Raw genomic sequence first — 20,754 nt, 5'->3', positions numbered from 1 at the left:
AGAAACACAGCATTGAGTGGGTCTATCACATCACCCACAAGCCTCTGGAAAGATTGAGAGATATAATAGAGTGTCAAAGACTATGCTGAAAACGTTGGGCAATGGGGTATGGAAGCACTGGGGTATAAATTTAGCTAAAGCCACGTGGCTGGTTAACACCAGAGGATCTGCTAAGCATCCTGGTCTTGCCCAAACAAAACCCTTACATACAGTGGGAGGAGATAAGGTCCCCACAGTGCACATACCCAAGTGCCTGGGGAAGGCAGTGTGGATTGCTCCTCCCTTGGGAAAAGGCAGATCCATTTGTGGGATTGTTTTCACTCAAGGACCTGGGTGCACTTGCTGGGTGATGTAGAAGGATGGGGAGACGTGGTGTGTGCCTCAGGGAGATTTAACGTTGGTGGGAGGGGAGGGGGATAATCTGTGATGTGAGTTGTATATTGCAGTAGGAAATACCTGAACCAATGAAGAGTGAGTTCCTCAAGGAACTCAAGTGCAACACTGACCCAACCAAGCCACTGCTGATGCCCAGCACTTGAATCTACTGCTTCTCCTGTCCTGAGCACCCATCTTGCCAGTTGGTGCCCAAGTCAGAGCTGGTTCTTACAGACATTTGGAGGAGTGGAGGAAGGCCATTGAATGGGAGAATAGTATCTATCAGTTGAAGGAAAGAGGATAGTAAAGAGAATGTATAAATCTGTATGTTGGGTACGAAGATGGTTGAAGTATGTAGTGTAAGTTCTAAATGTTGGTAAGAAGGGATTTCAGTAATAAGAATTAAATACAATGGGAAAGGTAGATGAGATATATATGTATTAAATTATGTGAAGCCTGAGCATGACACAAATGGTACGGAATAAGCGATGGAGATGGCACTGGGTCTGGCTCAGGTGGAGTTAACTCCCCCCTAGCAGCCCTCGTAGTGCTGTGCTTTGTGTTGGTAGCTAGAAAGGTGTTCGTAAGACACCAGAGGTTTGGCTACTGCTGAGCAGTGCTCCCACATGCCAGGAGGGTGAGTGACAGAGCTGCTTGGTGGGCACCTGGTATTGCTTAGTAGGCACCCACTACAGATGCCAAACAGATTGTGTCCCAGCTCAGCTCGGCAGCCACGCTGCACAGCCACCTGCAGCCAAACCTGCCCAGGCACACCCCAGCCAGGTGACTCCCCAACAGTTCCCTCCTGGCACCTGCAGCTCAGCCCAGGGGAACATGGGGCCCCCTTGAGCACCATCAGGCTCAGCTGGGGCTATAGCCCTCTGTTATCCTTGGCTGCCCTCCCTAAGCCCTGCAGGCAGCACCCCCTGAGGCTTTCCTGCTCGGGGTGGTCCAGGGGGTCAGCAGATGGCACGGTGCTGCTGCAGAGCATTGTGCCCATCTTGCCTTAGCAGGCTCTGTCCTGGTGGCTCTATCTTGCTCAGGAGGTGCCTTGCCCCTCCTGTCCTTAGTATCTTTACACACTGAATTAGATCTCTAATGAATAAGTAATGATGAATAATGGGATTAAAAGGCTGCCCGGCTACAGGAGCTGGCAGGGAAGTGCGCCATGCTCAGAGGCTCGTTCCAGCATGGCAGGGCTGTCACAGGGACCTGGACTTGTTCGGAGGGAGCCCCAGTCGGTGCTGTGAGCTGCCTGCACGAGCAGCACCCTGTGCTTCTGCACTGGTGCTGGTGTGTCCATTGGTGCCCCAAGGAGCACCCTATACACCCCAGCTTCCCCTGCTCACAGGCTGCCATCACCCTGTGCCCCTGGGCTCTTGCTCTACTGCCTCCCTCCTCAGCCCGCAATGCTTCTCTTGTTCCCCATCTCCCCTGACAGATCACCACGGCTGGCATTACTATAATCCCTGGTTTCATTTAAATCCTCCTTTTATCTCCTGCTTTTCCAGGGGGAAAGATGGAGCCAGCGCACCCGCTCGGCCCTGGGCTGGTGCCAGGTTCAAAGAGCCAAAACACCCTGGGCTTCTTGAGGGGTGCCCACTCTTGCTCCCATGGAATGATGCCCGGGACATCGCACAGGCCGCAGCAAGAGGGATCCCCGCTCTTCACGCAGCGCTGTGAGGAGCTGATGATGCCTGCAGGGAGGAAGCTGGCTCCCGCTGCCCCAGGCCCCCTGCACTGGGCTCTGGTCTCCCCTTCCCTCTCCCCCTGCCGCAGGCTGCCGTGCCGACCCCAGGACACCTCACCACTAGTTTCCTTTCCAACCATGTAAAACAGCGGTATTTCCTGCTCTCCCGCAGAAACCTCCTTTAACGCATCCCCCCTCCTGTGCCGCGGGTGGTGGCAACGGCGGGCAGCGGGTCGCACTCCTTCAGGCAGCTGTCGGCCATTTGCCTCCCTCAGCGCTAACGGGGGATGCGGCAGAGGCCGTTTAGGGTATTTATTAACTTGTTTCTGTACACCCCGCAGGACGAGGAGCGGTGCGCGGGGCCGGGGCTGCGCGTCCCCGGCGGGGCCGCCGCCGCTGAGGGCACCGGGCACCGGGTACCGGGCACCGCCACCACAGCCTCCACGGGCACGGGGTGAGGTGAGGGGAGGCGTGGCCCAGCCCCGCCTCGCCGCAGGACGCGTGCGCTGCGCAGGCGCCGTGGGCCGGCACCGGCGCCCGGCGGGTCGCGGAGGGAGGTAGGTGCGGGCGGGCCCGGCACACGCGTACCCCTCGGGCGGGCGGGCTCGGTTCCTTCCCCGCGGCGTCCTCTCCGCGGTTATGGGGGCTCCGTGCTCCCTCCTCGGTCGGGTTCCCTCTCCTTGCGCTCCCCCCAGCCGGTTCGGGCTGGGCCCGCCGGAGGGTCTCGCCTCCTGCCGAGCCGGGAGGCAGCGCTGGGGCGCGGGGCTCGGCGGCAGGTCCCACACACGCGCCCCGCTGCGGTTGTCTGCAGGCGTCCAGCGTGAGGGCGCTGGGTCCCGCTGCCAGTCGAGGTTGGTCTCTGCGGTAGCTTGTAAAGGGCTCTCGGTGGATGCAGGCTGCGGACAGCGTTGCTAACGGGGTGTCATGGGTGGCAGCGCACCCGCGGGTGTCGTGGGTGTCATGTCTGTCGGTGCTCTGCTGACCTGCCAGGCTCTGGAGTGGCCCGGTGTAACCCATTAGTCGTTATAAAACATCTGCTGGTCGCTTGCTAACGAAGCATCTCTAAACAGTAACTTGTCAGGGGTAATGGCATCCGCAAGGAAGGGCTTTGGTGACATGAGGCAGGACCAGTTTAAACCCCCCTCAGCAAGGGCTTGGGAAGGGAAGAGCGAGTGTTTTGAGCAGCTCACCTGCTCAGAGCAGTTTCACGAAGCCACCAGCCCCAGGGAGTTATGCTGCAGTTCCTGTTTGTCTTTTACAGTGTTAGAACTACGGGGTTGCACGTGTGCTTCTCAGACGGCCCGTGGCCCATCAAGTTAGTTCAGCAGTGCTTGCTTTGGGGTGTTTGTGTGCAGCGGAACTGAAACCGGAGCCCTTTCTGCAGAAGCGAACTGGAAGCAGAAGTTCCTGATTTTAGCTTTGTGGTAAGCGCTGGTTGAATGAACCGCGAGAAGAGCAGAAACGAAGTTGAGCAGCCCCCACTGTGCTTGATGCAGAAGGTGGGGTTTGGCCTGGGAGGCATAGGTGGGCTGGTAGATCTGGATGGTGTCACTGCTCCTGTCACAGTCGGTTGGAGGTTGGGCTGGCGTCATCACTGAGCAGCGCTGTGTGTCACACCCTTCGCAGCAGTGCTGGTGGCAGGTGTAAGCAAGCCAGATCCTGTCTGTTTTCACACCAGGCTCTTCCAGGTGCCTCATTCTTCTGATTAGCAGATTCAGTGTTCAATCCCCAGCTCAGATCCCAGAGTATGTGGGTAAGCAGGCCAAGCAGGTCAAAGCTATTAACATCCCCTGGATTGAGGGGAAACACGGGTTACACAGCCTGTGCACTCCTGCCAGAGCTCCTTCCATTTATCCTTTTCTCATTTTGGGTATAGCATCCATAATGCATTGACTCTGCCCTGGTAAAAAGTGGGCTGTGTTCCATTTTACTTAGGGCAACAGAAACTCTGTGCTCAGCGCCTTGTGCTTGCCTGTTTTACTCCAGCTGTCAGTACTGCACTTCCAGCTTCTTAGAGCTCTGCTGTTCTTCTTCCAGCCTGGGTCAGCGTTACAGATTGAAAGGCAGTGAACCAAGCACAGCTCTGGCAACCTTGCTGACTGGTATTTGTGTTTTAGTGGCTGTTAACGCTGGAGAAAGGTGTTCCCTGGGCAGTCCCAGAGACAGAAGCGCTGTATTTCTAGGGCAAGTACAGTACAGACAGCAGCCAAACAAGCATCAGGCCTTTACCTTCACTTACAGAATGTCCCTGGGATGGGAAGGACAGGTTGGCCTTTCTCTTGCAACTGCTTATTAAAGGATCTGTGGTGTCTGTGAACTCACATCTGTGCCCTGGCAAACTGGCCTGCAGAAGAGCTTTGTCAGAAAAGAGCAGCACAGGAGCTGGGTCTCTGTGCCTCGGAAACCCCTTGTGAGCTGTAGGGATCATGTGCAGAAAACGAGCACCACTCCACTTGTGAGTCAGCGTTCTTGGGGTGATTAAGACCTGGGTTGCCTGATGACTTGTATTGATGTTAGGCCTGTGCATATTTTACATCCTCCCAGTAGAGCAAGTCAGATAGGAGAAATTATTCAGCTAGTGACTGTACAACGGAAAGAAAGGCCTGGTGATGGTGATCCCTGGTGGATTTGCTGTTTCTGGGAGAAGACAGCCAGCAGAAATGCTTAAGAGTGATGGTATGTTGGGAAAAACTAGACAAGCTTTCAGAAACAGAGTTTTGACCAAAAGTGGTATAATTGTTACTAAACCCTCAACAGTTGTTCTTACCTTGCACTTACTGCAGTGACCTGCTACTTCCATTTTGGACCTGATGAAGGACTTGTGTCCCTGAAACCTTGTCCAATTCCCAGCTCTAATCTTTCTACTAGGGGAGATTACCTCCTATATACAAAACTCGTTCAGAAATGGGGATGGAAATGCCGTATTTTGCTCGTCTGTGTGTGACTTTCTGCAGAATCTGTGAGTCAAGCAGCTATTTTGTACTATTTCTGAACCCTGCAGATTGCCTTGGTCCTGTGCCCCTCCGTCCTGCTGCAATGAGTGGCAAGTCTTTGCTCTTAAAGGTCATTCTCCTTGGGGATGGTGGAGTTGGAAAGAGTTCCCTCATGAACCGGTACGTCACCAACAAGTTTGACTCACAGGCCTTCCACACCATTGGGGTGGAGTTCCTAAACCGGGACCTGGAGGTGGATGGACGTTTTGTGACCCTCCAGATCTGGGACACTGCAGGACAGGAGAGATTCAAGAGCCTGCGAACCCCCTTTTACAGGGGAGCAGACTGCTGCCTGCTGACCTTCAGTGTGGATGACCGGCAGAGCTTTGAGAACCTCAGTAACTGGCAGAAGGAGTTTATCTATTATGCTGACGTGAAGGACCCTGAACACTTTCCATTCGTAGTCCTGGGCAACAAGATAGACAAACTTGAGAGACAAGTGAGCACAGAGGAGGCCCAGGCCTGGTGCATGGAGAACGGTAACTATCCGTACCTGGAGACTAGTGCCAAGGATGACACCAATGTGGCAGTGGCCTTTGAGGAGGCTGTGCGACAAGTGCTGGCGGTGGAGGAGCAGCTGGAGCACTGCATGCTGGGCCACACCATTGACCTGCACTCCAGCTCCAAATCAGGGTCCTCCTGTTGTTAGGAGCGGCTGCTGCTTTGGGAACATCGCTTGAGCCAGCGGCTGGATTGGAACAAGCACGGGCAGCTCTGGGGCACTCTGAGGAGCGTGGCCACAAGGACAATAGGTGGTTTGCTCACTCAGGAGTTGCAGCCTCACCATCCGAGTTCTGGCTGGAGTTTTTGGGCACAGAGCATGTATCTGCAGGAGGGAGCTGTAAAAGAGCACGTGAATGTAGTCCTGCTTCCATCTCTGCCTTTTGTAGCAGGTTTAAAGGACTGGGTTAAAGTCCTTTAAATTCACTAAAGACAGTAGTGATCTGATCTGTACCAAGAACTGCCTGCAGAACACAGCTGAGAGTGCCCTAGACAGTCTGTGAAGTATTTTAGCCCTGAACTCAAACAAATACTAGACCCACTAAACACATGACCTTACTGCCAAAGGAATGTCTGCTCAGCATACTGAATGAAACCTGCTGTAGAGACTGTAGCCCATGTAACTGTGAGAATGCCAAATAACCAGAATGGCTGAGATGAGTGTATCTGTTGTCTGGGATAAGTGCATTTTGTCCTGAGACTGACTTGACCTGGGAATTGTTACAGCTCTGATGTGAAGCAACACATGAAGAAGGGATGGACCTGTGTTTGAATGTGGCAGCATCGCTTCTTCGTAGCTGCCTATTCCTGATCTGTTTTTTTCCACACCTCTAACTCTGTCTTGTGTGGGTGTTATCTCGTGGAGAGACTGCTTCTTGTTTAATATATGTTTCCTTGTCTCTTGTGGAGGCCTAACACCGGATCTTGCTCTTCATACCTTGAAGCCCTGGATGAAAAATAGTGATGTGGACATTGCTGGGTCATGTCAGAGGGTTTAGAGTTACTCAAGAGTTCAGGAGATCTGGAGCGTGAAACTTCAGCTGTTTTCTGTCACAAGTAATCACTGTGCCCAGATGTTATGCTCCAGCACAGCGGATGGAGGTGGGATATCTCTGGGGTGTACAGGTAGCTGAGGGAGTCATGTGTGGTCAGCTGCTAAACCCACTCTGTGTCCAGGGCTGGGACCACTGTACTTCGTTAGCTGGTGGGTCAGCATCTTCAGTTGCTTTAGCAAGGGTGTTCCCATCTGGGTGCTGCAACTTAGAACTGTTCACTTTGTTACCTGTTGTCAGGTGCAGTGCTACTGAGCACAATTAACACATAGCCTTGTCCTGGCCGTTACTCCTTACACAGGGAATCCGGTGTGTTTTATCTGTAATTCGTATAACAGACCTTATTTGTAGAGGATGTCCACTTGGTTAACTGGCCTTTGTTAATGGCCACTGCACCAGTTCCACCTCTGTTCAAGGTGCCTGGAAGAAAGTGGTATGGGGGGTGGGGGGTGGGGGCAAGGAACCTTCTAGAAAAGGACATCAGGCTTCACTGATCCTGATTCCTGCCCCCTGCTAGGTGTTAGTCCCAAGCTATCTGTGTAGCAAAGAGATGAATGCTTGCTGACTGCTGTCTTTACCATTAAAACCTCATGTCTTGCAACTTCCCATGCAAGCATTTGTCCAAAACTATGATTTTGCCCACAGGCACATAGGAGCCTGCCACAGGGAGAGCTTCCCTGAGTCCATATCCTCTAGCTGCTGAGTGCAATTCCCACTGTGATGAGCTACGGGATGGTAAATTCTGTAGCTCTGATTGAGCAGCATCACTGATGCTGTGCTTTAGAGCCGGGCACTGCCCTCGTGCTGCCTGGTGGCAGCTAATCCCCATCACTGAGCATGCAGGCACCCCCCTCTGGGGGATCTCAGGGTGATCCTGCCCTGATGCAGGGCACCCATCTGTGGAAGGGACTGAATCTTTAATGCAGAGTGCTTTGGAGGGATCTGATTTCTTTATAGGCTGAACACTCATATTCACAGGGATAGACAGGGAGTGCTTACAATCTCTGGGAAACAGATCCCTGGAGGTATAAGAGAAGGCTCTGCCTCTGTAGGTGCAACAGATTTTTACAGGATATTAAGGTTATTGTTACTATTTACTTACCAACGTGTGACCTCCCCAGGCCTCTAGATTCTTCTTCAGTTTAGCACTGCCTAACGTTTCCTTCAGGATCCCCCACTCTGCAACCTGTGGTTCTGATTTACATCTCGAAACAGACGCGTTCCCCAGAGCTGGTTGTGCAGGGTCCAGGGTTGGGACAGGCTCAGGCCCTGCCAGAGGGGCCACTGAGGGAGCTCCCTGCAGGTGAAACTGCCAATTCCCATGGGATTTGTGTAAGGCCTCCTGTGGAAGAGGGCAGAAATTGAACCTGGGTCGAGGCAATCCCAAGCACAGCTACAGGTGGGCAGAGATTCAGAGCAGCCCTGAGGAGAAGGACTTGGGGATGTTGGTTGATGAGAAACAACATGAGCTGGATGCAGTAAGTGCTGGCAGCCCAGAAACCAGCCTTATCCTGGGTCTCATCAAAAGCAGTGTGACCAGCAGGTTGAAGGAGGTGATCCTGCCCCTCTACTCTGCTCTTGTGAGACCTCACCTGGAGCATTGTGTGCAGTTCTGGTGTCCTCAACATAAGAAGGACGTGGAACTGTTGAACAAGTCCAGAGGAGGCCACAAGGATGATCAGGGGCTGGAGCACCTCCCGTATGAAGACAGGCTGAGGAAGTTGGGGCTGTTCAGCCTGGAGAAGAGAAGGCTGCGTGGAGACCTCAGAGCAGCCTTCCAGTGTGTGAAGGGGGGCTATAAGGATGCTGGGGAGGGACTCTTCATCAGGGACTGTAGCAATAAGACAAGGGGTAATGGGTTCAAACTGAAACAGGGGAAGTTTAGATTGGATATAAGGAAGAAGTTCTTTCCTGTTAGGGCGGTGAGGCACTGGAGTGGGTTGCCCAGGGAAGTTGTGAATGCTCCATCCCTGGCAGTGTTCAAGGCCAGGTCACACAGAGCCTTGGGTGACATGGTTTAGTGTGAGATGTCCCTGCCTATGGCAGGGGGTTGGAACTGGATGATCTTAAGGTCCTTTCCAACCCAACCCATTCTATGATTTGGTGATTCTGTGATGGAACAAGCTGCAGTGCAGGAGGCAAGAGTGCAGCGTGCTGTTAGCTGTACCTTGGGTGCATGTTGATGTTGATAGCTGAAGCTCAAGATCCTTATTGTACACCAGCTGTGCAGGCTGTATGTACACAGGGTGTTACACAGCATCTTTTATTCCTAAGACACATTGGATCATTGACTTTAAAAACCAAACCAGCCACAAGGATTTTATGAGGCTTATGTGTTTTTAAAATTCATTTTAAAAAGTATATCGAAACAGTTTGGTTTATTTCAAAGATGCGCACAAAGGAGCCAGGATTTTGTTGCAGAATTCCATGCCAACAGCCATCCCCTCCCTGTGTGCCCTCCTGCTACTGCGGTTTGCTGTTGCTACAAAACTGGAATTGTAAAACCAAGATTCTACCTTTATTTAAGCAAATAAAACCTGGATGTATTCAAGTGAAGTCAGGAAGTGTCTGTCTTCTTTTATCAGAGTTCGTGTCGGCCTCTGTTCTCCTGAGGTATGTGGAAGAAGGTTGGTTATAGCATCTGGCAGCGAAGTCACAAAGGGATCAGGGGGGTTGGTTATTCCTGAGTGTTCCTAGCTGAAGGAATAGAGCTTTACCAGCAGAACCAACCCACTGACCAGTTTTGTCTTTCTAAGAGCATATCAGAAACACTTTCATAACAGAAACGCTCCATATTGCTTCTTTCTGCCACTACACTTCCATTTTCAGCCTGGGCTTTCAGTAGCAAGCTGGGTACTTCCCTTTGATTCCTTCCTGCAATCTTGGAATCAGTCCCTCGGGCTGCAGGGGGCTGTAACCAGGCATGATTTCCTCAGGATGCTGAGACAGAAAAGAGCAGCATATGGGGCCTGTTCTCTTCCGCTGTCCTGCCAGGATGGGCACTTATTTTGGGAAGCCTTCTCTGTGTTCGTGGAGTCTGTGCCTGCTGTTCCTGTTGGCAGAACCTTTTAGTTTATTACTCTCCCATGCCTGCTTGCTTAGCCATGCTTCCAGAGGCAGTGTGGGGCTTCGAGTCCTTGGAAATCTGCTTTGTAAATGTAGGCTGGAGCATCTGGGGGCCTGCAGCATCTTCCTTCAGCTGCTTCAAAACACGCAGTAACCATGACCTGGTGGGAGAAGTTTCCAGCCACGCGGGGTTGAGGGAAGCTGTGTCACATCAGTGAGGGTCTGTCTAACACCGTCAGAGCCACCAACTCCCCTGATGTGATGTACTGGAGCGAGGCAGAGGGGAGCAACGGTGATGCTGTTCCCTCATCCCCTACTTTGCCACTGCAAGCAATAGCTGAGGGCTGAGAGGGTTTTGTGATGAGCTGGGAGAGGATGGATCCCTGGAAGGCAAAGGAATGTCTCCAAAGGAAAGCAGTGAGCCATTTCTGCCTGGAACAAATGCTGTAGCGTATACCTGTGTGCTTGCAAGGGAAGAGAAGTGGTGGGGAGTCTCCTGGTCCCATCCATGCCTTTCTCCCACAGCTTTCTTGATGATTTTGCTGCTCTGGGCCATCTGTAAGGCTGTGCAGCTGCCTGGGAACTGAAATCTTCCCTGGAACCACAAGCTGAGGAGCCCCAAATGGCTGTAGATGCACACGTTTGCTCTCTGGGTATCCAAGGCTGCTCACACACCATCTGAGTGCAGCTTCTTCTGAGCTCCAGAAGCTTGCTCCTCACAGCAGTACAGCTGTAAGGAAGTTTAGGGGAACGTGATCTCTGGGGAGTGCATGTTCTTACATGTGTTTGAGGATGAGCATGAACATAGCCTAAAAATACCCTTTCAGGAGCCTCTGAACCCTGCTTCAGGCTTCGGTTCCGAACAGGGAGCTTGTTGCAGCTCTGGCGCCTGGGGCACTGGTGTGCTCTGCTCTGGAGTGGGAGCATTCCCAGGTCTGCCCAGGTGGGAGGAGATGGCAGCTCTGACAGCAATTGCCCAAAGGCCTCAGGTGAGTCAGAGTCCCCTGAATGGAGACAGGGATCTGGGACAATCCCTGATGTCAGTGACACTGGAGGTGACTGCTGAGGCGATTGCTAAAGCAAGTGGAGACGGACAGAGATACCCCTTGACCCCGGTGCTTGCCTGGCTGGTGGAGCTGCTCCTTCCTGGGGGTTCAAGGGGTCCTTTAGGTGCTGATGCATGTGGCCATGTCTTCACGAGCAGCCGAGTACAGCGTCTCCCTGTGCTATTGTCAGCCTTAGTTCTTTCCATGAGGACTTCTCACCTGCTATTCCTTCCTTGTCCCTGGGTACGTCTTCAGCAGAGCCAAGCTTTGCAGAAACGGAGAGGAGCCAGCTGGCAGAGCGACCTTCCTGCAGGGAGATGTGCAGCAGCACCGTGCCATGGCCCCGCGGGCGGCTCCAGCCCCTGCCAGGGCATCGCTTGTCCCTGAAGCCAGGACAGGGCTGGGGGAGCTGCAGGTGAGGAGCACCATGAGTGTGCCTCTGCTGTACCCTCTTAGGGCGAGGCAGAGGATGCTCCCTGTGTGCCTTCCGAGGGGGTTTCGCTGTCGTTGGGGGCTGCACACGGGTTTGGATGGCAGCATTTGGATGTTTAGGGTACGTTTTTCGTTGCTGTTCCCTCGCTGGGCTGTGCAGGGCTGAGCGCAGGGGAAATGAAGGCACTCGAGGGAGACTGCAGCCGGCGGCCACGGGGAGGAGACGCAGGACCAGGGATGCGGGAGGAGCGTGGAGCTGGCGGGGCCTCCTCAGCGGAGGGCTGGGGACCGGTGTCCGTCCCTTCCCGAGCACTCCTCGCCTTTCCCTGTTATCCCAGGCTTCTGCCTTCACTGCCCCAAGGGCTCTCTTGCTATCAGCGGTACGGGGCCAGAGCGGCGGGGCAGGAGATGAAGGGCTGGGAGCAAGGCGGCCCGTGGGACCTGCTGCACGTTCTCTCTCCCTGGTCCAGCCTTTGTGGGAGTGACCTGCACCCACATTTCAGCCTCTAGACACGGGGACAGTGCTTGACCGCACTGGCTGCGCTCCCCGGAGCTCTGGTGATGTGGTTTACAGGGATGAGGTTTGGTGCAAGGCAGGGTTTGTGCCCTGTCCTTTCTCACCCAGTTCCTAGAGGGCACTGGGTGCCCAGGGCAGGAGCTGTGTGGGCAGGTCCCATGTCCCCTTGTGGGGTGGCAGCAGGACACTGCCAAGAGCACACCAGCAAGAGCCTACATGTGTCCTTTGGCCTGGGACTTGCCCAGTGTCCTGGAGCCTTCACACGCTGCCTCGTGCTGCTGTCCCCAGCCCTCACCCCGGCCGGGGGGCACCAGCCTCTGCCAGGGGAAAGAGATGGTGTTTTGTTCCCTGGCTTGCTCCTGCCCAGGGGCTGATTGTGCACACACAGGGCCCTTTCAGCATGGGGAGAGGAGAGTGATGGCATCTGGGAACGCAGGGAATAAAGGGCCCCATTGATGCTGCCTGCAGCCCCATGGGTTTCTGTGAGCTGGGGCAAGGCCGGGGTACAGCCACAGTTGTGCACTGAGCCAGGGCAGCAGCAATGCATGAGATACACCTCCCCTGGCCAGGCTGCGTGGAGGGACAGAGTGGGATTTGGGCTAGAGCCCTCTTTAGGAAGAGCGCTAAAGGTCCAGGCCGTGGGTAGGTAACAGCCTGCTCTGCTGCTCCATGGGTACCTACCCATGCCTGAAATCTGCCTCTTGGGAGCAGCGCCGGGGTAGGGAGCATCCCTCCATGGTCTCGCTCCCCCAGATGCTCCTGGGCATTGGAATTGCCAAGAGAAGCAACATTCGAATGGATAATTTTTGGCCAACCGCTGTGGAAACGTGCATCTAAGGGTAGTGTTGAGTCAGGGCCGAAAGACACCAGGCGATGAGCTCCCTATGCGCCAGCGCTGTGCAAACTGCGTGACCCTGCAGCAAATGGCACGCAACCACCCACAGAGCGCGTGGACAGGACATGTAGGGCCCTGCAATGAAGTCCGCCCTCGTGCCTAAACAAGACTGTCCTATTTCACACAAGGCTCTGTGCTAGCGAGAGAATAGCTCATTCTGCATGGCTCTGGGTGTACTTGTACCACGTGCGTTGCCTGATGGGAGCCCCTGAGCTCTGCTTGAGCCATGCTAATGGGTTTTGCAGTGGTTATGCTGTAGGTGCTGTATTAGGAGATGCTGTCACCGCATGGGCTGGGTATCACATCACCAAGCACAAGCAAGCAGCTCCTGCAAGGCTCCAGCTTTCCTCTGGGTGGCTGGAGGACAAATAGAGGTTTCAAGGGCTCTCCAGCTGGGAATGAACTTTGAAGGCAGGGTTATGAACGTAATGGCTGGGATGGGAAGGAGGGGTGGGCAGAGTCCTGTGGGCACCGAGCGCTGCTCCTCTGGGATCTTCTCCACAGCCTCCCCTTCCCTCCTTTTTCCTTTGGTGAAAGGTGGGAAAGGCAGCAGAACAGATGGACACAGACGCAGATCTCGTTCAGAATGATCTTAATTTTAATTGATTTTCTTTAATTTTTATAAAATACACCTTGTAAGATAAGTCTCTACAAACTTGCTCCTTTTTATTGCTTGTTAACACGTTGAAATTCTAGATCAGAAAGGAAGGAAACACTTTCAGTCGATTAACTCTTTTTGTGTGCGTGCGTGCGTGTGTGTGCACACGTGTGCGTGTGTGTGTGTGTGTTTGGGGTCTGGAGACAAGGGTGGGAGGGAGGATCTGGTTATTTCTGTTAAATGGATACCAAAAAACCCCAGCAAACCCCCAAGGGAGATGGCGTTGACGTGGGCTGGTTCCAGCCCACCCGGCCGTCCCTCCTGGCATCTCCCCCCTCCCCAGCCCCTGTGCGTTGGTAGCCTGGCCAACCTATTTCAGCATTCCCAGCGGCAAGGATCCTTCAGAATGCTCTGCTCAGCAGATCTGCTCCTTTATCCTTGCCCCTGCTGAAACCAGCTCCTAACAAAAATATACTATTACTACAGACCATGATAAAAAACAAACCCATGCGAGATGGAGCTACGCTGCCACTGAAAGTAGTTTCTCCAATAAATTAACACAAAGAGTAGCGTTAAGGAGAGGCGGGGAAGAGCAAACCAAAACGCCGGTTGATGGGGAGGACTGCAAACAGCGCTTTGGTGGGACCGGCTGGACCCATGCTACCCGCTCAGAGGGCTTTCCTCCAGCTGCCATGGGGGAGAGGTTGTGTCCACCAAAGCCCTCGCCCTGCTGCCCCGCTCCATGGGAAAGCACTGAGCTGGCACCAAAGGGTTGCAGAGGCGCGTTTCCACCCCGTGACCCGCACACAGCCGCCTCTCCTTCCCTCCTCAACAACTCCATGGGTTTCAGCGAGACGCTGCCAGTCCCTCCCGCCCTGGCAGGCACAAGGCAGTCGTCCTGACTTGCAGGAAACACAGGGGAAGAAGGGGACAGAACAAGGGAAAAGTTAGGTTTGAGGCGGGTGAGGAAAAAACCAAGCTCTCCGGCGCAGCGGAGGTTAGAAAGCAGACGTCACCCCAAAGAGCACCATTGTGAAGGGACGGGAGCGAGCGGCAAGGCGCAGTCCAGAGGGCTCTCCCCTGCCTGCGGAGGGGGGGCTCTGGCTTTACGCTCCCAGGGCACGGCATGGAGATGTCCGCTCGGTCAAACCTATCTGCTGCCTGGAGGGTAAAGCCGAGAGTCCCCCTTGTCTACAGAGACACCAAACTCCTTTAGGCTTTAATAGGAGCAGCTGCGTTAGGGCTTTATTAGCATTGGGGTCAGCACTCTCTTCTCCGCAGTGGGAAGATCCTTGCCCTGAACTCCCTTTGCCTTGGCTGCAGCAGGTAACGTGGGGGAAGTTCATTTTCTTTGCTAAGGGAAAAATAAAAATCCTTCTCTTACTCTCCATCCACGGGTGGTGACAGCAGACAGCTCCAGGAGAGTCTCTAGCAATGGTGCCAGGACTGGGCCAACTTCCTTTTCTCTCTAGGTAGCCTCTTGCTACTCATGGAGCAACCTACACAGATTTCCTCCTCCCAAGAGCATGAAGGCCTTTGCTCATCCCTAGGCAACATCGGGACACTGGAGTAAGTCCCTCCTCTTCTCTGGCTGGGCCCCTAGAGCGAACCGGTTACGGATGAGCAGAGAGAGAAAAGTGCATGAAGAGACGTCCATTGGTGGGAAGCTCTCCTTCCTGGTCACGCTCGGCAGGATGGATGCGAGGGAGGAAGAGGAGGGGAGTCAGCGGCGGAGGCAGAGTTAACGAAGGAGACCTGGTGTCGGGTGGCTGCAGTGTTAAAGCCTCGGGGTTAGAGAAAAGAAGGGCGTTTGTCTGGCTGGGCTCCACCGCGCGGGCTAGAACTTGGTGCCTCGGCCCATCAGCTTGAGGACGGCGAAGTTGTAGGTGGCGGCGATCATGAAGGTGAGCTGTGGGTGGGAAGAGAGTGAGCGAAGGGGCGCGAGATGAGATGAAGCTCCCATGGGCAAAGAGGGTGGGCTCTGTGCTGGGGTACATCCGAGGTGGCATCCCCCAGCCCCACACCCCAAGAGGGCAGTTTTGGAGCCCCACGGCCCCGCTGCACCAGCAGGACATTGCAGTGTCCCATTGCTGGTGTAAAGCAAGAGGAGAGCCAGGGAAAGGCAGGGGACAGGCAGCAGGACCTCTCCCTGGTGCTCTCCTGAAGCTTCTCTATATCCTCTCCAGCAGCCACCTCTACCTTCTTACGGCCTGAATTCACTGTCCGTACTTATGTGCCAGAGAATGACACGAGCACAGGCTCTGTCACATCCATGCCCGCCACCTCCGTTGTCCTCTGCCCCCACTTCCTCGCCGGGCGGAGGAGAACGGCCGGGCAGGGGGAGCACTGACTCACCAGTGAGACCAGCGTGGCGGCTGCCCCCACAAAGGCTGCGATGAAGAGGTGGAAAGTCATCTGGAACTGCAAGGGAAGAGCGGGGTGAGCTCCTGGGGCCACGCACACCGGCCGGGGAGCACAGTGCAGAGGCTGCCCGGTGAGGGGAGCACACGTGGGGTGATGGGAGGTGCTCACCTCGCTGGTCTTGCAGACGGAGAGCAGGTTGGAGCCACACACCTTGCCAGGGAAAGCGTTCCAGGGCAGGACGCCTGTTGAGACACAGAGAGCTGGGTGAGCCAGGCACAGCATCCCACAGTCACACACACACACGCCGGTGTTCCGGGGCTCTATAGCAGTTCCCTCTGCTTGATCCCAGCCTTATCTGCCTGGACCCTCTCCTCCATTCCCGATCCTCCACCTTGACCCTCCTGGGCAGTGATGCCGGCACTCACCGTACATCCTGGCATCCGCACACAGGGTGCCAATGCTGGCCGAGGTCTTGCTGGGGTTGGCAATGGACTGGCAGGTAGTCCAAGTGTTAAAGTAGATGTAGACGGGCACCGCGGAGCAGGCGAAGACCAGGAGCCAGATGATGGTCAGGACGTAGGTAATGCCCACAAACTGCAAGGGGCAGCAGAAGCCGGGGCAGAGCCGTGGTTACCGAGCAGACAGGGACACGGACAGGGGAGCGCGAGGGTCCCCAGGCAGGACAGAGCATAGGGCAGGCAGGGGACTGAGATGCTGCCTGCAGCTGGCTCTGCACTGCCACCAAACCCGGCATGTCCCCAAGCAGCCAGCACGGAGCAGCAGCACAGCCGTGCTCCCTGCGGCTCTCAGGGCCAGCCCCAGCCCCAGGTTGGGTACACGTGTGAGGGGTGACCGGCGGCTGCCACATCCCATGGAGTCGGGGATAACCACGGCCAGGCAGGGTTTGGCCTCTGCGGGAGGGCAGCTGCCAAACCCACCTTGGTGTGTAAACGGGGCTCTCCTGCCCTCCCTCCGCGGTGCCACCCCAGTGGGCCCCAAGGGAACCGCAGCCATCCCGCTCTGCTCCCCCAGGCCACGGGCTCCCTTTGTCATGGTCCCCAGGCACAGCGAGAGGACAGCCCCGGGGGCAGCAGATGCTGCCACCGTGAGGATGCTCATGGCTCTCCTCAACAATGCTTAAACACGAAGCAGTTAAACGCGGCCATTTGGGCTGCTTTTGGTCCCCAGGGGCCACAGCAAGCCTGGGGGAGGGTGTCCAGGCTGCGCTTCCCTTTGGGATACCCCCAAAAACCGGACGTGTCCTGCCCTTTGCCCACGCTGCGCGTGGTGAACCCGCTGCGGGCGCGCGAAGGGGTGCCAAACCCCGGTTAAGATCACCTTGTCAGGATGTCCTAGCCACTTTCCCAAACACTGACACACCCGCTGCAACGAGTGAGCTCGCTGGGGGCCTCGCGCTCCCCTCCCTTTCGGGCCCCCAGTTACCGTTGCGCTGAGGCCCTTGCCGCAGATGGTGGTCCTGTAGTCCCCGAAGATTTGCCGGACGGCGCCGGTGGTGTAGAAGCCTTCGGCCAGCAGCAGGGCTCCATAGAGGAAGAAGAAGGAGGCAGTGCCATAGATGACGTACTGAAAAGCGTGGATGCTGCCAGGGAGAGGAGTGGGCAGGGAGCTCAGCCCTGGATGCAGCATGGCCAACACAACCTACCCTGCCCATGCCAGCCCCGGGTACCAAACTGAAGGGGGAAGCCGCAAGAATTGGGGCAAAGCTGTGCTGAGCAAGGCTGTGGGCCACTGCCAGCTCCCCCGTGCCCTCCATGCCTACCCATGCAGGGGGCCAGCTCTAGCCAGGGCCAGATAAAAGCATGTAACACAAGCAGGTCACCTCTGGACTTGTTTCATGCAGCCGCAGCACCGGCGCATGGCAAATGCAACCTGGGGTCTCCATGGTGAGAGCATCATTCTGGCCAGACACCTTGTCCTGGCACAGAGCAGGGCAGAGATGCGAGGGGCTCTGATGTGAGGGCGATGCGCTGCAGCAGGGTACTTACACTTCGATGAGATACTCGTAGTCCTGGTAGTTTTTGGAGAAGTAGGTCTCAATGAGCTGCTCGGTGCCTGTGAGGGCTTCATGCCCACAGCCACAAAACAGAGCTACCCCGAAGAAACACAAGCCAGTGGCAACCAGCGAAGCAAAGGGTGCCCCGATGAGACATCTGGCACAGCACTCGAGCAAACCTAGGGAGAAGAGCGATGAGGTGGGATGGGCCGGCCGCGATGGGGAGTGCTCAGAGCCTGCAGCTCAGGAACAGGCAAGCATGGCAGGAGGAGGGAAGCAGCTTGAAGGGAAACCCAGAAGTGGTTTGTTGCGGTGCTGGAGAGCCCAAGCAGCTTCACCAAGAGCTCTCCAAGCAGCTGCGCAGCATCAAACGCAAGCAGGAACAGGGTGACAGCAACACGGGGGCTGCGCAGCAGCTCCTGGGTGTGAGATGGACAGGGAGCTGAGGTGAGCCTGCCTGACCCCCGCAAAATGAAGTGGAAATACACGGAGAAATACAGACAAGCTGCTAATGGGCTCTCTGCTGCTGGCACAGCCCGGCTGTGGGCAACATCAACACCAGCATTTTGCTTTTGGCATTGAAGATGGAGGGGAACGCAGCACCTCCAGAGAGACAAGCCTAATGGGGACCCAGCAGTGTATCCTGGCATGGGATAGGGTGGGAGGAGCTGGTATGCACCCCAAGCACCCTGGGCTTCTGCAGGGCACTTGTCCCCCCTTGCATCACCCTGAGGGCAGCTTGGGCTGCAGCAGCCCCATTATGCAAGCAGATGTGCTTATGGAGAGGAGCCGTGTTAGTTATAGCACTTGTGTAATGGGTTGAGTCCTCCAGGACAGATACTTGGCAAGAGGGCTCAGGTACCCGTATGCTGATGGGGAAAGAGAGGGTAGGGGCCAGCATGCCCCTTGGGTTGCCTAAGTGCTGGAGTGTTTTCAGCAGTGGGGCCATGGGAACCTGCTCCTTCTGCATATCAGGGCTCTAATGTGCAGCATCATTAGCTCAGGGTCCTGATGGGCTGGGTTTGGAGGTGCTCAGCCAGCAGCTCTCCTACCTGGTTTGGGGATGAGCAGCCAGGTGGGTTTACAGCAGCATCTGGCTCTAGAGCATCAGTTTGGCTCTAAGCTGCGATAAGCTTCAGCCCTGGCTGTGCACAGGGATTCGGCTCCCCTTTCCCAGGATGCAGGCTCTGGCACTCCACTGTCCTGGGCACAGCGGCTGCCTGGGCACATCCCATCTGTACATAGCGTTTCTGCCTTGAATGCCAAAACAGGCACTCATGGGAAGCGTTCCCAAACCCACGCCCCCTCCATGCATCCCACAGTGCTTATCTCCTCCGTCGAAGGACAAGAAGCAAGCCATGGGGTCCTGGCCAGCAGCGCCCTCCCCTCCCTGTGGGGAGCAAGGTCAGTGGTGGCACCGAGGACAAAGGGGGATTGTCCTGGCACTGCCACCCCAGCGTGCAGAGAGCAAACAGGGAACAAAGGCAGCGCTATGGGGAGCGCTGGAACCCCTCCCGCTTGTTTGCCTTGGACAGGGCAGGTCCAGGGGGGTCCCGCTCCTCCTGACCAGTGCTGCTCCCTGAAACCTCACTGGGACCCACGGGAATGGCCCGCGCACCCAGCAGGGCGCTGGCTCACACATGCCTGGGTTCATGCTGGTTTATGGCCACTTGGGAAGCGGCATGGAAGGTGCCCCGAGTCTGGGCATGGTGAGTGGCTCCAGGCCGGGGGGTTCTGTGCATCCCGGGGTGCCACAGCTCCGGCCCCTCCAGGTTTGGGAAGCTGAGCTGGGGAAGCCTGGGGAGGAGAGAAAGAACCCTTGTGCTGCACAACCCCGGGCCTTGTACCCAGGCTCAGCTGCTGCTGGAGCCAAACAATAATGCACCGCAGACAGGAGGAGGAGGCAGGGCAGCTCATGGCACCCCTGGGAACGGAGCACCCCGATGCCCTAAGGGGTATGCCAGTGAGTATTAGCTCTGGTGTATCCATAGGGAAGCAGAGGCACAAGGAGTGCCTCGCCTCTCATCTCGCCATCCCTTGTGACGAGGGCTCGGGTGGGAAGGCGGTGGGGATGGCATCTGTCCCCACAGACAGCACATGGGCGCACAGCGATGGAAAACCGCTGCGGGCAAGGAAGTCCCCACCATGCCGGGGCAGCCTCCGCAGCAGCTCCCGCGGCCGGCGCGGCCGCACCAGCGCCCCCAGGACCTGGCTGCCGGCAGAGGGAAGCTCCAGGGGTCCCTGCAGTGGGACCCCAGAGCCACCCGCAGCCCCCCCTCAGCCCATACTCACCCATGGCGCTGGTCTTGGTCAGCTCCCCCGCCCGCCCGCTCGGCTGCCTTGGTGCAGTGCCTTGGAGCCCTCCTCCTGCCTGGTGGTCCCTGGCCCTGTATTTCCCCTTCTGGGTGCCTGTCCCGCTCTCCAGCAAAGAAAAGGGCTCTGTGAGTGACAGCCACCCCCCTTAAAGGGACAGGACCCGCCCCTGCCCCGGCCGCCCCGCCACCCCTTGGCTGCCAGCGCCGGGGTGCCCCGGCCACAGCCGTCCCGCGGCCCGCGCAGGGCTTTGGGGGTGTCCGTGGGGTGTCCCCTCGTTGGTGGCTATGGGGACCCCCCAAGGCTGTGTTTGACCCCCGGCTGCTCGCTGTGCCAGTGTGGGAGCAGTGATGGCCCCTCCCCAGCACCTGCCAGTGGGGAATGGGGACCTGCTTGGAGCATTAGGGGCTCCAGACTGGGAGTTTTCCCCCTTGTGATGGGAACCCTGCAGCCACTTTTCCTGGATACTTGCCCCATGGGGGAATGGCACTTGGGTGGGTACAGCCATGGGGTCCCCAAGTGATGGGTATGGCTCCAGCATGTGGAACAGCAGATGGAGCCAGGTCCCTTGGGTGTTCCCGTGGGTACCCCAGCTCCCTTGGATGGCCCATGGATGCCATAGCTGCCATGGGTACCCCAGCTCCTTTGGATGGCCCATGGGTGCCCCAGCTCCCCTGGGTGCCTCATGGGTACCACAGCTCCCCTGGGTGCTGTGGCCAGGGAAGCCTGCAGAGGGCAACCAGCTCCTTCCCAGCAGGCACAGGCTGGACAAAGCCCTGCTGTGTCCCTCAATGCCCCGCTTCGTGCCAGGCAGCGAGGTGGCAGGGCCTGTCTGTCCCTGGGGCTGGGGACACTGGTGGCTCCCTGTGGGGCTGTAGCAGAGCAGGAGTGGGGCGGA

At 56.4% G+C, this 20,754-nt stretch overlaps 2 protein-coding genes across 5 annotated transcripts; one reads left to right on the top strand and one right to left on the bottom strand.

Annotated features, from left to right (window-relative positions):
- Positions 1–2,543: 2,543 nt before the first annotated feature.
- RAB9B (RAB9B, member RAS oncogene family) lies at positions 2,544–9,167 on the top strand. 3 transcript variants are annotated; one of them, XM_065689686.1, is made up of 3 exons: positions 2,587–2,622; positions 3,327–3,489; positions 5,067–9,167. In XM_065689686.1, the coding sequence occupies exon 3, from the start codon at positions 5,102–5,104 to the stop codon at positions 5,705–5,707; it is 606 nt and encodes a 201-aa protein (XP_065545758.1). In that variant the 5' UTR covers positions 2,587–2,622; positions 3,327–3,489; positions 5,067–5,101; the 3' UTR covers positions 5,708–9,167. The 3 variants fall into 3 exon arrangements, with proteins under 3 accessions (XP_065545760.1, XP_065545758.1, XP_065545759.1); XM_065689687.1 differs by lacking the exon at positions 2,587–2,622 and adding an exon at positions 2,673–2,916; XM_065689688.1 differs by lacking the exon at positions 3,327–3,489 and having other exon boundaries at positions 2,544–2,622.
- A 3,989-nt stretch (positions 9,168–13,156) lies between these two features.
- Positions 13,157–19,953, bottom strand: PLP1 (proteolipid protein 1). Of its 2 annotated transcripts, none has more exons than XM_065689768.1 (7): positions 19,836–19,953; positions 17,536–17,722; positions 16,868–17,129; positions 15,955–16,123; positions 15,698–15,771; positions 15,521–15,586; positions 13,157–15,074 (listed from the first exon to the last, which is right to left on the bottom strand). In XM_065689768.1, the coding sequence occupies exons 1-7, from the start codon at positions 19,837–19,839 to the stop codon at positions 15,003–15,005; spliced, it is 834 nt and encodes a 277-aa protein (XP_065545840.1). In that variant the 5' UTR covers positions 19,840–19,953; the 3' UTR covers positions 13,157–15,002. The 2 variants fall into 2 exon arrangements, with proteins under 2 accessions (XP_065545840.1, XP_065545841.1); XM_065689769.1 differs by having other exon boundaries at positions 16,973–17,129.
- Positions 19,954–20,754: the final 801 nt, after the last annotated feature.

The sequence above is a fragment of the Lathamus discolor genome, chromosome 9, assembly GCF_037157495.1.
Source record: "Lathamus discolor isolate bLatDis1 chromosome 9, bLatDis1.hap1, whole genome shotgun sequence".
NCBI classification, from domain to species: Eukaryota; Metazoa; Chordata; class Aves; order Psittaciformes; family Psittacidae; genus Lathamus; species Lathamus discolor.
The sequence above is the reverse complement of the archived record's forward strand: the minus strand, read 5'-3'. Positions and strand labels throughout refer to the sequence as shown.

What these genes read in the sequence shown, in the direction of transcription:
- RAB9B (XM_065689688.1), top strand. Translation starts at nt 5,102, where the DNA reads ATGAGTGGCAAGTCTTTGCTCTTAAAGGTCATTCTCCTTGGGGATGGT.
- PLP1 (XM_065689768.1), bottom strand. An exon ending in CCGTCTGCAAGACCAGCGAG is followed by an intron (nt 15,587 to 15,697) that starts GTGAGCACCTCC and finishes CTTCCCTTGCAG; the next exon opens with TTCCAGATGACTTTCCACCT. An exon ending in CCGCCACGCTGGTCTCACTG is followed by an intron (nt 15,075 to 15,520) that starts GTGAGTCAGTGC and finishes TCCCACCCACAG; the next exon opens with CTCACCTTCATGATCGCCGC.